The sequence below is a fragment of the Lampris incognitus genome, chromosome 1, assembly GCF_029633865.1.
Source record: "Lampris incognitus isolate fLamInc1 chromosome 1, fLamInc1.hap2, whole genome shotgun sequence".
NCBI lineage: Eukaryota > Metazoa > Chordata > Actinopteri > Lampriformes > Lampridae > Lampris > Lampris incognitus.
Window position 1 is genome coordinate 93,583,331 of NC_079211.1, and position 17,992 is coordinate 93,601,322.

General features: G+C 40.5%; 1 protein-coding gene across 1 annotated transcript in view; it reads left to right on the plus strand.

Annotated features, from left to right (window-relative positions):
• trim36 (tripartite motif containing 36) overlaps window positions 1–17,992 on the plus strand; it is a 40,591-nt gene that overhangs the window by 9,270 nt on the left and 13,329 nt on the right. Inside the window, exons 3-8 of the mRNA XM_056289242.1 lie at window positions 2,831–3,177; window positions 5,237–5,383; window positions 10,467–10,562; window positions 14,959–15,096; window positions 15,642–15,757; window positions 17,596–17,717. Coding sequence (XP_056145217.1) covers window positions 2,831–3,177; window positions 5,237–5,383; window positions 10,467–10,562; window positions 14,959–15,096; window positions 15,642–15,757; window positions 17,596–17,717 — 966 coding nt within the window. The remainder of the gene's footprint in view (window positions 1–2,830; window positions 3,178–5,236; window positions 5,384–10,466; window positions 10,563–14,958; window positions 15,097–15,641; window positions 15,758–17,595; window positions 17,718–17,992) is intronic.

Here is a 17,992-nt window from a genome sequence, read left to right on the forward strand (position 1 = left end):
GGAACTTTCTTCAGAGAAATTACTGTAGTTATTTTGACATAAAATACATTAGACACCCAGATGCTGTGGGAATGCCAAAGATATGTTTAGGCTTGTTAACATTCTTGACTCCAACTGATATTTATGCCTGTGGGGCAAGGTTTTGGTACCGTTTATGCTTTACTTGTGAGTGAAAATAATTAAGTTCGAGACAGTTTATGGCAATAGAAAGAATCATCTGTTTTGGCGAACAACCCAACTTAATAATTTTGATCCCTGATGAAGGGAACACCGGCAAAACCAGACAAGACTAAACACTCCTTTTGTTTGCTATGTTAAGGTGAGATGGGCAGTTCTCTCCTACTGAAGTTTGTGCTGAGTGCATGGTTTTTTTTTTTTAGTTTTTTTTTTTTTAAGGAAATACCAGAAATATAACCTTTGTGTTTTTAAGTCAGTCTTTGTCGAAAGGAAAGCGAACTTTTATTTTTTAAAACGCACCCATCAAATAGACCAAAAGGAAGTATCCAATGTGATGGGCCTTAAAATGTAAATTGTAAACTCCATTATGAAGTCATTTCCATTCCTGCAGGTTAACAATGGATAGTTTTCAACAAATTTTGCATATGAAATAAGGGACAAGGTCTATGAAAAAAATAAATTTTATTTATTGTGGACATAAAGCAAGACTCGTTCTACTTTGTTTTTACTATCAAAGAGGGTTGCATTGCCCTTATTTTCACACATTCATTCAGGTTTTCAGTATACAATTTGATTTAAATCTGCAGCCACAAACTTTGATTGACAGCTTATATATATATATATATATATACACACACACACACACGTGCATTTTTCACTGTTTAAATTGTGATTTGGTTAAATTCACATGCATTTGGATGATGCCAACATTCAGAGTGATGGTGCAGTTTCTGTAATGGGGGAAAATGAGCGCCTCTCCCTTTTTCATCCGAGCCAGAATATACCGGTTCTGCAGTGACTCGTCAGTTTCAGCCTCTGGCTCTCCTTCCCTCTGCAGACACACGCATACGTGCACACACACGCACACACACACAATTTCAGGCATCTCTGCTTTCATACTTGCTCTCACACCTTTTGTGCTGACCAGTCATCAGCTCAGTCTAATGTCCCAACACAAGATATGAACAAAGGGCATACCACTCCCTCCTTTTCTAGCTTAGACAAATGCATCTGCACCATCCATTAATTGTGATTGAGAGATTCTGTTCTACCACTCCTTTTGATCTAATGACGGCAAATGTGTTTGCGAGATTATTTTACCTTCATCGCTGCTACATTCATCCCCAGTTTCTCATCACAATTCAGTTCTGCACATTTCAGTCCATCTCAGTTCTGACGTTAATTTAAATGGGCAATTGATTAGTTGGATTAGTTGTAGTTGTCACGTGTGCTACACTGATGTATATGTCATCGTCAGGGTCACAGTCTGCAGTCATGCTTGCATTTCTAGGTCACATGTTCACAGGCGGCTCCACACCTCATTCACTGTACACGTTAATTTTCACATGCTTGCTGTGCTGCCACTGCTTTTCCCTTGGCTGGACCTTGACAAAAACATTCTGAAAATGTTTTCAAATATTTCATGGGTACTTGAATTTTAAATTGCAGGCCCAAAGTTACAACAAGGAAATAATCACTCTGTGATTAGATGAATGTAAATCCAGTAGCTACTCCTGATCTTTTCATCTATCAAATATTTGAAGCATTTTTTTTTTTTTTTTGCTCAAGTCTCTAGATTGTATACAGTATTTTTGGCATGCAGTGACATTTCTTTTCTGGCTGTTGTTAAATTTGTGTGTTTTCCACATTAAGGTTCCTATTTGCTTGCATCTTGTGAAGTGGCGTTGGGTAATGAATCCTAATTTTCTCCCTCTTGTGACTGTTGCTGTCCTTGTTACTTTGCCATATTACTGTTTTGTAAGTAACTCTTAAAGCAGTGTAGCTTCAAGGTATTAAGTGTAATTGAGTTTTGATGTATTGAACTGGACAAACCACATCATAGTTCAATTGCTGAAAATCACACTTATACAAGTGATTTTAGTTCAAATTAAGTTACGTTATACTATATTTTACATGACCATCCTGGAGTTTCCCCATCTTTTTATCACTCATCTATTGAAAATGCATTTATGATACTGTCCAGATCATTGTGAACATTTGTAACAAATAAAACCTTTGACATGTAACCTGTTAACTTGCATTGAAAAATCGATTTTGGAAGAAAAAAAAGTGGTAGTTTTTACTTCCAATGATACCGTATTTCCCTTTTTCATGTCTTATGTACTCACAAATCCTACCCAATACTCTTGATGGTCTCCCTTCCTTGACTGCTTTCCTGTAAGACAACTGCTTCATTAAAAATTCTGGGGATTAATATTTGTGTTTATGCATAATCCATCTTTTTTTTGGAGTAGTAGTCATTAAGGCAAGAAGGCACAATGAGAGGAAATGAGCTGAGGCCTCTTTTTTTTATATTCTGCCCAGACTCATTTAAATTTTTTCCCCAATTTTATCACTGCCAATGATCACTTCTGAAAAGAATCATGGCCATACAGTTTTTACTTTTTAGAATCCGATGAGATGATTTTTGTTCTGATGGTTTGAAAACCTTACCCCAAAGCAGTTACCACAAAATTACTTATGTCAAAGTGCTGTTTTCTGTTATTGAAATATATACCTTGAATTTTCTGAAAAATCATACAAAATGCCGAAGAGAGCCAAAATTGGCCGAACTGAGAGTATTGGGTGGGGATTTTTTCTTCTTCTTTTCTTTCCCTTGCAATCTAACTTCACCTTCTTCGCTCTGTGGCAGGCTCAGTTTCATCCCTTGGATGGCGAAGAGGATCTGTGACTCCTCGGATCACCACCATTGCATGCCCGGGCTGTCAACATGACATCGACCTGGGCGAGCGTGGCATCAGCATGTTGTTCAGGAACTTCACCCTGGAGAGCATCGTTGAGCGCTACCGGCAGGCAGCACGTGCTGCCATCGCCATCATGTGCAATATCTGTAAGCCTCCACAGCAGCAGGAAGCAACTAAGAGCTGTATGGACTGCAAGGCTAGCTACTGTAATGAGTGTTTCAAACTGCACCATCCCTGGGGCACACCCAAAGCCCAGCATGAGTATGTTGGCCCCACCACCAACTTCAGACCCAAGGTAAGTTTCATGTTTGCATTTGAGAACCATTTCAGGTGTGCCAAATCTGACACAATTATAGATGAACTGCAGAGTTTTCTGAGTGCAACAAATGAAGAAGCTGATGTTTAATGGAGAAAACTCATGGATAAATGGGGGAAGCCTAATAAATATCTGAGAAGCCTTTAATCATTGGATAAAAGTGAAGTTGGAGCAAGTATTTAATATAACTGTAGAGGTAGCATTCTTGCTGGATGGATAAATTGACTTGCTAACGGTAGCATATTCTGATGGAAATGATGGTTAATTGTAAATGAGTGCATGTCCATCTTAACTAATGAGAACGAGCATACAGCCCACTGTATTTGATAGCATGTTATGCTTGCTAGTTTTGGATTATCTAGCTTTACCTTTTGGATTTTTTTAACTATCATAAACATACAAATCCAGTTGGAGAAATTAATGGCAACTTCCCCTATCTATTTAATGTTCGTTACATGGCTGACTGATATTAATCCTTGGAATACCTGCAACTAAGGCTGTTAATCAAATAAAGAGGTGGACGCTTCCTCTCCAAGCTGCTCCACTAAAACCCGGATGTAAATATTGGAGCCTTGTAATGTAAACATAGTAGCCTTACAAGTATTAAAAAAAAAAAAAAAAAAATTCCGAACGTCCTTGATGGTAATAACTTTTGTTGACATAGCTGGTACGGTCTAACAACAAAGTCTACCTCTGCACAAGTGAAATTATGCATCTAAACAAGCACATGTTTGTTTGCATCGAAAAGTCGCAGTTCAGCTTTGGGTGTTGATTGGTTGAGCAAGTACAAGCAGGCCCACCCATGCAGGGTTACAAAGACAATCTGCAGGAAGGGACACTTGAGGACCAGGTTAGGAAACGCTGCTTTTTTTTTTTCTTCTTCTTTTTTTCTTAAATCTATTCCTTTTTAAAACTCCTAACAAGTCAAGTGCAGCCCTTCATTTTTTGTGAAACCCAAAGCATAATTACTCTATTCAGTAGCACAATAATATTTTTTTCTTAGATGATTATTTGCATAAATTTTCATTCCTCTCATCTAACATGAGTCTATACAAATAATCCATTCTTCGTGTTTAAAGGTTTGTGGACAATGGTTGTCGTCAGTGAATAACTCCTGACCCTCATTGTGATCTAACTGCTATCTGGTTGCACATGAATGCAAGTGGTTGTAATTCTGTCATTAGCTAAAAGATTTAGCAATCAGCAGTGTTTTTTTTTTTCTTTTGTTAATCAATTCCAGCACTGCTCCTTTATTTTTTGGGGGGGGGATAAAGATGATTGATATCTTAATTTCCAAAAGAAAAAGGTCTTTAATGAGTCATCCTGCAGTTAAGAGGTTTTGGGGACTAGCACTGTCATAGGTTGTTGACAGAGACTGGTCAGACCTTATTTGGGTTCGAACTGCTTATTCCAGATGTACCATTATTCGCACACCAGACATGACTTTATATTCCTTCTGGGTTAATTTAAAGAACATCTTGATAAGACAACAAAAGTCAACACAAGTATAAACAATGCTAGCATTGACAATTTGATTGTAAACCCCTTTTGATTGAGACTCATCAACCAATTCATGACATTATAGGCAACTCCCAATCTTCTAGACTGCTACATTCAATAAGACACAAGTTCAGCAAACTATCAAATGCATTCAGATTGATAGTGTCATTAATGTAAATGTTTTAACTCCAGGACTAAGAAGTCTTATTTTTGCCCATCATTTGCTCAATCCATTTTTTGTCAGCTTGTGTGGTTAGTTGATCACATTGTTTGTCTCGTAGGTCCGTGTCTCAACAAATTCACTGGTTAGTTGATTAGGGTTTGACTGATCAAAGGTTATGTCGACATCACCTGAACAGACATGATTCATGATCAGTCTAACCATCTTTCTGTTTGTTGGTTCATTTTTGTCATTGGTGACAATAAAATAACCAGTAATAAATGTCTGTAATCCCTGGCAAATATCCTAGTTATGTTTTTGTGTGAGATGTCAATGTATGATTTCATATTATGCTTAAATTTACTTCTTAACTTTCAGGTGCTCATGTGTCCAGAGCATGAGATGGAAAAGGTCAACATGTACTGTGAAGTCTGCAGGCGACCTGTCTGCCACCTCTGCAAACTTGGAGGATCCCATGCCAACCACAAAGTCACCTCAATGAGTAGTGCCTACAAGATCCTCAAGGTACATGTCAATATAATTTTGGCAACGGTATGGGGATGGTGGTTGAGGTGGTCGGGTTCTTTTTAAACGCATATCAGAATCACATTAATTACTGAAAATGAATGCTCAGGAATTGAAATGGTCAGTGATCACCCTCTGAATATTATTTGGTCTGAAATCACTATCTCCTTGAAAGACCCTTAAGGTGGAATCCGTCACAGTTGCTTAATCAGTGATGAATGATAACTTATCTGTGCTTTTAAATTTCTGATGACTTATACATGCTTTTTTGATGGGTGTGACTTGGCTCCCTTGAGAAGTAGTCATCATTAAGAGTCACTGTCACAAGGGGAAAACCATTACACTGGTCAACCCACTTTGGAAGAAAATGCCTTCCAATGGCCACTTCATGCTTCTATTTTATTGCCTACTAACTAGTATCTCAGTATTTTACCTCCTGTTGTAAAATTAATGTCTGACCTGTTCTAGCTTGCACCACTTGATAGATATCCGGTTCCTTTTGATTGGATACTGAAAACCAGGCTTGCAGCAATACGATCTCTAACTACCCCCACGTGTGGTCATCAGATTTTGTTGTGGAATTCCATTTCAATCGGTTTGAGTGTTTGTTGTAGCAAATGAGTGAGAATGGAGAGAACATCCAGCTCCTTCAAATGACTGACTATTAAGATAAGATGTAATGTCAAATAGTGATTAGATCTGGTGGTCATTTAACTAGTCAACCTAATGCTCTTGGTGACATGTGGTTATTCAATACAGGGCTCTGTGACTGAGCGTGCCCTCTGAAATCTGATAGTTTATGTAGACAAAGGCATCTGGGTTCTTAATATTGTATGGAAGCATTTCTACCCCGTAATTTTGCGTGTGTAGTATCCTGATTGTTTAAGGCCATATTAAATGTCCTATTTAGGCCACTGAGCTTTTGTCAGTCAGGAACTAGCTTGAGTTTCAGCAGTTCTAGATGAACTAGGATTTTTTTTTTCATACTCAACAATCCAGTGTGTCATTGTTCCTATGTGATGGAAACAATATTAGATAGTTTTCAAAGTGATTTAGGGACTTCCAGTCTAGCTGCCTAGGTCATGGCAGCATAGAGTGCTAGGTTCTCGACACTAAGAATTAAAAGTTGACCGATATAACTCAAAATTTCTCGGAGATGCACTTAATTAAGTGTAAGTAAAGTGGGCAAACAAAAATACCCCCCAAAAGTGGAAGAAATATATCTCACAAACTAAAGAATACAACGAAGAAGAGGATCGACTGTCACAAACTAGTAGCAACATGGAGGATGACATAAAGCTGGATATTGACTTGGAGCTGAACCTTGATGCTAACCTGGGTGAAATCTTGAGAGTTACGAGAATTCAGAAAGGACTCCAGTCAGCAACGAAATGGCATTAGAGAGGATATTAATACGATTTCCAAAAGCGTGGAAGAAGCAGGAGAGTGCGTCAACATGGCCTAGACCCAAATCCAGTCATTGGAGGATGTTTTGTTAGAGATGGTGGAGCTTCAGATGCAAATGGAGGCTAAATTGACTGATTCGGAAGGGCGTTCATAATGCGACAGTCAGAATACATAGGGTAAAAGGAGCTGAAGAAAGCATGACGTCAGTGATTACTTTCATGGAAGATTTGCTAATGAAATGTTTGGAGCTCCCTTACTCTACAGCACTAAATATCGAGAACGCGCACCGGATGCTCACTCCAAAATCTCCGATTGAAGTCCCCCCAAGATAAATTGTGGTCAAGTTCTCAAGGAACAGAATGAAGGAGGATGTGCTTGAAAGAGGTTGGCAGAAAAGAGAGTATTCAATTTCCAAGGAAAAAGGGTATGCTTGGACCATGACTATGCACTGGAGCTGCTGAGGAAGTTGAGGGAGTATGCAGAAGCAAATGTTGCACTCAAGGGAAGAAATGGAAGATTCCAGACTCTGTTCCCAGCCAGCCAGTGTTTTATAAGAGGTACGGTGATTGACTGCTTGGCAGAGGAGGCAACGGTGGGCATGGCAGAGAGAGGGATGCTGGAGATGGTTCTGAAAAATCCAACTTCTCTTGTGGATTCGATCAACGAGCTGACTTGGCAATTCAGCGGAAAGTGAGGCACAAGAGAATACAAGCTCTAAGTGAAGCTTCAAGGAATGGCTTCGGGCACTCTGATGTCAGGACACTTGATAAGTACTTTGATAAGTACAATGACAGAAATGCATATAGTAACAATATATCTTCTTGGAGTCTTAGAGCTGAGAATAATGTTAGTTTTGATAGTACCTAGAAATAATCATACCGAAATTTTAGGAGGATAATGTTAAGGGCATATGGAGGATAGATTTGGGGTTAGGACACCTCTTACTGGACATTATGGACCTATGCGTCAGCTTAAAGGTTGAAGAGGGCCCTCTTTCACTGCCAGAAGGAAGAGACTTCCCCTCTATACTCGCATTCCAACAGTCATAAGGCCATAAAAGAGACCTTGATAATAGAAGTCAATGTTATTTGTGATTGGGTTCATTATTTCGTTACTGGTTAATGATTGTTTGTGCTACCATTCCTTGTTGCACCAGGGGTGTAGGATATGACTTATATATAGGCTTGTGGGGGCTTAAAATATACTCAAGACACATACAGTTAAGGTCAAAATTATTAGCCCCCTTTATGAAATCAAACAAAAACCTTAACTTTTCCATGGAAATGACCATAACCAAAAGTGTTTATAGTTTAATTGCTTCCAAAAGAACAAAGGCAAAATCTCCACTAAGCTTGATTAAGAAATTTTACTGATGTGCTGAATTGAAACAAGAAAAAACAAAAATGACGAGGCCAAAATTATTAGCCCTCTGACAATTAATAGTCAATAGTGTAACTTTTCTGACTCACAACTAACAACAACCTCTTATGGTAGTTCCTAACTAGGTTGGCACATGTCTCTTTAGGGATCTTAGCCCATTCTTCCATGGTAAATTGTCCCAACTCATCCAAATTGTGTGGTTTTCGAGCATGGCCATTAACCTTGAGCTCCCGCCACAGATTCTCAATAGGATTGAGATCTGGGCTCTGAGAGGGCCACTCCAGGACCTTGATTTTCGTGTCCTTCAAAAAGTTTTGGACCAACTTGGATGTATGCTTCGGGTCATTGTCTTGCTGGAAGACCCAGTACTGACCTAAAGTTAGACTGGCAGCAGATTTCTTTACATTATCCTTCAAAATGTCAACATAATCTTCTTTCTTCATGATCCCATATACCCGAACAAGGTTCCCTGTGCTTGAAGTGGCAAAACAGCCCCCCAGCATTATGTTCCCACCAATACGTTTAACTGTGGCAACTGTGTTTTTAGGGTTGAAGGCCTCTCCCTTCCTTCACCAAACAAAAGCAACATCCATGTGCCCAAACGGCTCAAGTTTAGTCTCATCAGACCAAAGGACAGACTTCCAAAACTCATGCCCATCTTTCACATGTTCACGGGCAAACTTCAGCCTGGCTTTGATGTGCCGCCGTGTGAGCGATGGAGTTTTTCTTGGACGATAACCTCGAAGCCCACCACGATGAAGAGCCCTCACCACAGTCTCTTTGAAACATCAAGTCCAGAAGAGGCCAGTTCAGCAACAATCATCTTGGCAGAGATCCGGGGATTGTTGTTGACATCTCTGACTATTTTCCTCTCAAGTTTTTGAACTCTTTCACTTTCGACCACGCCCAAGTTTGTTTCTAACACAATTTGTCTGCTTGTGGTTTTCAATGATGCAACGTACAGCTGTTCTGGACACTGTGAAACGCTTGGAAATGGCAGTTTAGCCTTCCCCCTTAAGATGAGCATCCACTATCATCTTTCTGAGTTCCAGACGGATTTCTTTACTTTTTGGAATGATGAAATTACTTCTTACCAAGAATTTAAGAGTAGTCCCTCTCAATCAAGTGTTCAAGTGCCACTAGCCCTGTTCATTGGAGTCCTTTAAGTAAAGTTCAATGCTGATTGATTGCCCAGAAGTGGTTTGAAAGCTGATTGATTGCTCAGGTGTGTTTTCAAAACACACCTGATACCAAAGGAGGGCAAATATAAACTTGAATGTGAAAGTTATTGGCTGATAAGTGTACTGAACCAAGATAAGATCTTACCCACATTTTGGCAAAAAATCCTCCCCCAGATAAGTCAAGATCAGACGGGTTTTATTCAACAAAGGCAGACACGAGATGTTTGCCAAACGCTACATGTGATTAAACGTATATACATTTTTTTTTAAAAAAAAACAGGCAGTATTATTGAGCCTTAATGGAGAAAAGGCTTTTGACAGTCAATTGGGAGTTTGGGGAGTTTTTATATAGAGTATTATGGAAATTTGAATTTCATAACTTTTGTCCCACACAGCGTTCAGCATGCTTAACAGGCACTGATCACACATGGTCTGAATTTGTCACTTTCTGGCTCTTCTTGAGCCTGATGTCCTTTATTGATTCCTGCAATGATGCTTTTTGCTTTTAAAATGATTATGCTTTGTTATATTCTATCATGTATGGTCGTTGTTGTTTTTTTTTTTTTTAATATACGTATATTCTGTAACCCCCCCTGGGGCAATAAAGGGTTTGTTCATTTTTCATTTTGGTAAAATTATTCAAGCATTCTATATTAGCCCAAGGGCAAGAATAAAAATAAATTGATCCATGTCAAACTTACTCGACCTGGAAAGAGGGACCAGATAAGGCTGTGTCCATTAAGTCCATTACTGTTTACAATGTTTATTGAAGCGTTAAGTCAGGGGTTCACTCGGGATAAAAATGCAAGTATAAAAATGCTAGGTCAAGAACATCAAATTTCTTAATTCGCAGATGACATTTTAATTGTTAAACCCACAGAGCTCAATTTTGAAATTGTCTTTCTTAGATGTTTTTGAATTCCGTCTCAGGTTATAAATTGAATATTTCAAAGATCCAAGCATTAACTTTAAACTACAGGCCTAGCCAGGCCTTTTGGTGATGGTTGTTTGCATTATAGCCTTCTCAACCCAATATAATAAGTGTTGCTATCTGTGCATGTACATGTAGAATTTTGAGAGACCCACTTTCTTTACCGTCGTCTTTCTCTCACCAGGAAAAGCTGGCCAAGAGTATCCATTACCTAATCAGCAAAGAGGACCAGGTCAGGATTCAGATTACTGAGCTGGATCTGCTGATCAATCAAACCGAGGTACAAGAAAGCTGACTCATAGTTGCTGCATTCCCAGCATCCTCTTTTTTCCCCCCCTCCATCTTCTCAGCCCAACACAGTATTCTTTTGTTTTTACTTTTTTCATGTTTGATAATCTGAACAGTTGAAATGGGGGTTTTGAGAATGTCTTCTTCACTTTAGCTTTTTCATCTGGTATTTCTTTGGCATTGATTCTCAAAGTTAAACTTAATTTTATTTTTCAAGATGCACTGCCACAACCTTACCTGTCCAGTGGTCAAAGGGCTGGCTTGTGTATTGCTTAAACCAGCGTTTCTCAAACTGTATGCCGCGGCACCCTGGTATGCCGTCTGACAGCGTCAGGGGTGCCGTGAAAAAATTTGCAAATCTAACATTTTTCATATCAATTATCAAAAATTAAAATACTAATTTATTTTACAAAATGTTACTGAATAAATGAATGGATGAATAAATAAATGGATAAATAAATTCATTTCAGATAAATAAATAGCCTACATACTCATGAGAAACTGTCTCGCGTGCCCATTTCCCCTCCCACGTTACATACGGGTCAGTGCAGTGCGCGGTCACGTAAGGTCAGGGCATCGTTGTTATCATTTTACACGTCCTGACATTTTGATGCCGCTAAAACCCAAAACCAAGCCATGGATCGTTTCCTAAAAAGAAAAGTCCCACCAGAAGCTCCAACAGATGGGGATACTTCAGCAGACACTGACAGTGAACCGGAGCCTTCTTCTAGCAACAACCGGCTTTTATCCTCCAGTTCGGAGTCGTCTGCACCCGTCGTACCACCGGGAGATGCTAATGTTAGTAAGGGCAAGGCTACTAGCAAAGGCAAGGCTAAAAAGACAAAGATTTAGCGATACCACGACAGTTACATTGCACTTGGCTTCATTAGTACCGATGATGCATGCCCTCTCCTGCGCTGCCTCGTATGTGGAAAGACACTGGCAAACCAAACTATGGTTCCCAACAAACTCTAACGACATCTGAAGCAAAAACACCCACACCTTAAAAACAAGGGGAAGGAGTACTTTGTTCGCTTTAAAACCCAGCAATCGCGGCAAGAGAAAGTCATGTGTAAAGCTGCCAAAGTATCCGAGAAGGCTCTGGAGGCCAGCTACCTCGTAGCAGAAATAGTAGCGAAAGCCAAGAAGCCCCACACAATCGCAGAGTCCGTCGTAATACCTGCTTGCACGGCAGTCGTTACCAAAATGCTTGGCCCACAAGCTGCCAAAGAAGTAGCCAAGGTCCCGTTGTCAGACTGCACAATAGCGAGGCGAATCAATAGCATGTCTGCCGATATTGAAGATGTCGTTTTGGATAAAATCAAGGCCAGTGGACATTTCTCCTTACAACTCGACGAGTCAACTGATGTGAGCGGGCACGCTCAGCTTTTAGCAAATGTTCGCTTTGTTGATGGGGGCCGTATTAGAGAGAACTTTTTATTTTGCAAACTGCTCCCCAACAACACTACAGGAGAAGAAATCTTCCGTGTGACAACTGAGTATCTTGACAAGGGTGGTTTGAGCTGGAAGAACTGTATCAGTATTTGCACCGACGGCGCGGCTGCAATGACGGGCAGTGCCAAAGGTTTCATTACCAGGGCCAAAGCGCAAAACCCTGATATACGAACAACCCACTGCTTCCTTCACCGAGAGGCACTTGTTGCTAAGACGCTACCAAAAGAACTTTCCGACGTACTGAACAAAGAAGTGGACATGGTTAATTACATCAAGGCGCGCCCGTTAAAGAGCCGCCTTTTTTCCATTCTTTGCGAGGAAATGGGAGCAGAGCATCAAAGCTTGTTGTTACACACGGCTGTCCGCTGGCTTTCACGGGGTAAAGTTTTGACCCGAGTGTACGAGTTAAGAGAAGAATTGAGGGCCTTCGTGATAGACGAGAAACCTGCATTTGCAGAGCTACTCGCAGACGAGCAGTGGTGCGCAAAACTCACGTATATGGCTGACATATTTAAGCACATAAACGAGCTGAATATCAAAATGCAAGGTAGACAAGAAACCCTCCTCTCCTCATCTGACAAACTACGCGGCTTCAGGTCCAAGCTCACACTCTGGCGTTCCTTTGTAGACCAGGGCAGGCTGGATATGTTTCCCCTGTGCAATATGCATACAAACAACACCACATTGTCAGGCGTAATAGCCCAGCATCTGACCACTCTTGACGAGCGATTCAATCAGTATTTTCCCTCTGAGTCATATGCTGAGTTTGACTGGGTCCGTGATCCTTGGAGTGCGCGTGCAATGGAAAGTGCAAAGGACTGCTCACTTCCAATACAGGAACAACTGATGGAGATCAGGGAAGATCGCACTTTGAAAATGAGATTTTGTGATGTGGAACTGGACAGCTTTTGGATATCAGTGGGAAACGAGTACCCATTGGCTTCAAGATGCGCTGTTTCTATTCTACTACCCTTCTCCACAACCTATCTATGTGAACTGAGTTTTTCAAGCCTGACGTACATCAAGAACAGGTACAGGGAGCGACTAAGGACTGTGGACCAGGATCTACGTGTCTGCCTCTCATCCATCCCTGCCAGGATAGGGCAGCTTTGTGCGTCTTCCCAGGCCCATGTCTCTCATTGATGGTGAGTCACGCCCCCTCTCGGCCTCTCTCTCTCCCCTATGCACTCCTGGCTCTCAGTTGTGGCATATTTGTGCGTGAGTGTGTGTTCATGTGCACATGTAGGCCTATCTCACTTTTTAAATGCGGGTTGTGTGTGGGTGTGTCTCTGTGTGTGTGTGTGTGTGTGTACAGAGGCTGGATGGAAGAGTACAGATGGGAGTGTTCCTGCCATTTCTTTGTGTGAAGTTCCTGTCACTTCATTATGCTGGGAAGGGGGATGGCAGTTTGAAGGACTTATTTTGACACTTTATTTTTTATTCTGGAGGGATGTTATCTCTTTACCCACCTTATTATCTGTCTGCCTATCTGTTCATTGATACACATCGTCCCCTAAAAATAAAAAAGGATATTTGCACTAATAGAGGGATGCAGTGTCGTTTTTAGCTATATTTTTACACTGGGGTGCCTTGAGATTTTAGGCACTTAAAAAGGGTGCCTTGGCTGAAAAAAGTTTGAGAAACACTGGCTTAAACCACTCCAACAATTCATATTCCTGATTATCTTGTTCCATACCTCTTCATTCATAATTTCCCTTTTATAGCTCTTGCAGAAATTGGTCAACTAATTTCATCTTTTTGGACCAATAACAATATACTTTTACCTACAGGGAATCTTGTTCTCACATATTGCATTTGACTCAATCTCTCACATCCCCTTAAACTCTACATCACAATTTCAAAAACTCTTCACTTTTGTGTTACTCTACCCCATCATGGGGGGGGTCACATTTTGTTCTGAAAGAGCAGATCTGAACTCGGTACCCTCGGTCTGTTTTTTTTAATTTTTTTATTCTGTCATTGTGCAGTGTCATCTCATCGGAACGGTAGTTGCAAATTTTACTAAATTTAAATTCTAATTCTTTGTTCAGTCTTGTTTTCTTTCTTTCTTTTTTTCTATGATTTTGTTATGCTACAGTGGAAAACAAAAAGAAGCCACATGAAATTACAGGATGTAAGATGAACATGTACTGTGCCTTAATATTTATTTAAGTCTCTTTGTTTATGACCTAATGTTTGTATAGCTGACTCCCAACCAGTCTGTTGCCATAAAGAACAATGGGACATTCTCTCAGTATGCTTTTTAAGGAAGTTCATTTTAAACAAATCCTTTTTTTGACTCACAAAAAAGGAAATTAATTTGGATGTCTAGGTTTCTGTCTCTGACCTTTTCCCCATTACTTATATTCAGGCTCCACATAAAGTACAGTACTACTCTCATTCAGCTTTACAACTTGCTGACCGAGTGAGGCAAAAAGCCTTTTGATCTCTATTATTCATAATGGTGGTATATTCTGGTGGTATGATTTTGTTGCTGGAATGCTTTGATACTGTAAATCATCTCTTAATTTCAGCAAGTGCTTTATGTTCCAATCCTCGTGCTAGTTTTGTATGCCAAGCCTTTTTCATCACTAAGCCTAATTTTTCTGTATTAGCCTTCTTGCCAAAAGTGAGGTGTAATGGAATGAGAGGATTGTGATGTCTTGATATTAACAATTTGGTCTTGATTAGCACTTCATTTCTTAGCAGGAAAGAACATTCAAGGAGAGAACAGTATTATCAAATGAATTCAAAAGTGTTATTGGCACATGCATTGCTCGATACCGAGTGACTAAAGCCTATTTTCATCAATAACCGTTGCATCATTACTCCGATGAGGGGAGTGAACAAGACAACAGTGAAATATTTAAGTTTAGGACATTTATCATTTTTACAAACTACACACTTGTGATGATCCTGATGTTTGCCCATAGGAAAATGGCCAACTAGCAGAACGTCATGCCAATGAGCATTTCGAGCGTCTGTTTGAGACTCTGCAGGAGAGAAAATCTGAGATGCTGAGGTCCATTGAACAGTCTCGCAACCGACGCCTAGACCACCTCAAATCCCAGGTGTGGTTGTCAGTTTAAACAGGTTTGACTGCATGCGATCGAATGTCATCTCACCCATAGAAATGTGTTCCTGTAACTGCAGCCATCTCAAATGAACACCAATAGAATAGGCTTTGTCTCATCACCTGCCATGTGCCTCCTACATATTACTTTTAATATACTGGTGGAGACCCTCTGCTCTTGTCCCCAAATGTGGTGGCATTAAAGAATAAATAATTCTAATAGTCTCTTAAAACCGCTTTCTTTGCCAGATATTTCAGTTGGTTGTTTCTGGTTTAGTTTCATTTGGCTAAAAAGTTAAAGTTGGCATCCCTCCAGTTTTGCACAGTAGGATGAATGGTAGGATGGCCGAAAGATGGTGATTATTTACTGAAGGTTTGGGGGAATTGTAGGCTGAGAAAGTGGTCTTTAATAATCAAGTTGAATGGAGTAGGGATGAAAACAAGCCTTTTCTGATTGATTCTCTTTAAATGCTTGACATGCATCCTCTTTTTATTAAATATGCTGAAAAATGAGGAATAAATATAACTGCTTGTCCTTTTCAGGTGGAGGAGTACCAGGGTATGTTGGAGAACAGCGGCCTGGTGGGCTATGCCCAAGAGGTGCTGAAAGAGACTGACCAGTCTTGTTTTGTCCAGACAGCAAAGCAGCTACATGTCAGGTAAACTTTGTGTGCAGAGGGAAATGCAAAGGAGGTCCTTGACTCATGATAGACCCGTTGGACTTAATTTTCCAGCACACTCGACACAACGCAGTTGTCAACACAAGTCAACATGACTCACAACACGTATAGGATGTACATTCTCTTTAACACTTAAATATTGTGATAATGTTTGGCTCCCCTTCGGAATTTTTTGTTGCATGCCCTCCCTCAAGAGTTCAAGGTCACTTTTACAGTACAGCATGCTTGGAGGAGTTGATAGGGTTGGTGTCGTATTTCATATTCAAGGATTATTATTATATTTTTTTTTAAATAAGGACGGAAGTTTGTTGACATGGGGACTTGAACTCCGATCTGGCTTAATTGCCTTGAAATCCCTGTTTCCAACATGACTGATGATTCTTACCAAGGGGCAACCTCCAGATCTGATAAGTGAAGCTGATGCGGATGTGCCTTAAATCTGCATTCTTTCTAATGGCCCACAAAGGCATAGTTTGTAACCATAATATTGCCACATCTACCAGAAGAAATGTCCAAATTGATATATTTACCATTGAAATTTCAGTGAGGTCATAGTAACTATGTATTGATCACATATTTTGTCCCTTTGTCTCCCTTGTCTTGGTGAATGTCACAACTGAGGTTGGGTCCATTATTTTAGCGCTGGCCATCAGCTGGATTACGTTTCTTGGGTTTTTGTCCCCCTTTACTACCCTATTGTATCCGGCCAATTACCCCACTGTTTCAAGCCATCCCGATCGCTGCTCCACCCCCTCTGCCAAGCTAGGGATGGCTGGAGACTACCACATATCTTCTCCGATACATGTGGAGACACCAGCCACTTCTTTTCACCTGACAGTGAGGAGTTTCACCAGCACGTGGCAGGCTCACGCTATTCCCCCCAGTTCCCCCTCCCCCCATGAACAGGTACCCCGACTGACCAGAAGAGGCGCTAGTGCAGCGACCAGGACACACACCCACATCTGGCTTCCCACCCACAGACATGGCCAATTGTGTCTGTAGGGATGCCCGACCAAGCCGGAGGTAACACGGGGATTCGAACCACCAATCCCCGTGTTGGTAGGCAACGGAATCGACCACCATGCCACCCGGATGCCCCAACGGATTACATGTTTAGGTGGCTGGAGTGTGTCAGGTGTTCCAATGTGCAAAGCAACGTGCTTTAGAGGTTAAGAAAGACTAAAGCTCTCTTAAGGACAGACTGTAATGACGGCATCCAGTTAATGCTCCATGGGCGTGGTCCTTTCACTAATCCTACTAATTGATCTCCATTGGCAGCATTGGCAGCTTTAGACATTCACAGAGCATTTTCACTTTGAAGAACATGATGCACTATTTGCCACACAATTTTTAGTCCGTTTCTCTGATTGGGAAAAAGTCTTGTTTTTCAAGATGTTATTTCCCAGTTTCTCCGTCCCAGTGGCAATAGATATAGATTTGTCTTCATGTGCTATAACCGAGACTGACTTTAAAATGTTATTGTGAACATTCTCTCTAAAGAGAGAAACTAGACTTTCAGGGCATTCGGTAATGCCTCTCAGTGGTATTTCCTAACTGAATCACAAAGTGCTTCTTTCCCCCCCAGTTTTTGTAATTTTTGTGCCTCCTGCCATATCCACTAACCCAGAGAATCGTATGGGTGTTATTATTTGCCTTAGTTTTCAATCAAGCCCACTTACCCAGAAATAGAAATGTGCCTGAAAAGCAATTAAAATATTTTGCATCCTTACATCCGAATGGAGAATTGAGTTTTCGCCAGCGTTACTTATTTTATTTCTTTTTCTTTCTGGTCATTTTTCCAATGTCTGTATCTTCAGAATCCAGAAAGCTACAGAGTCACTGAGAACCTTCCACCCTGCAGCTGACCCTTGTTTTGATGAGTTTGTCCTGGACACATCGAAGGAAGAGACTCTACTTAAAGAAATGTGCTTTGGTGGAGGTATGACATTTAAGTCGTTCATTGAAATGATGCATATTGTCTTGTGAGTATAAATGACCGTAATACTTTATTTCGTGCATGTATGATATAAGGAGCAAAGAATTTCAAAGCAGATCAGTGCTTTCATCTTGCTTAGAATATATGGCGCACTTCAGTGATGAACAATTATATGGTGGCAACACTGTATATACACACTACACTATATATACACACTACATGTGGTGTATGTTAGACTGTTTTGATGGTACAGACAGGCAACTGTTATTTAGTTGTTG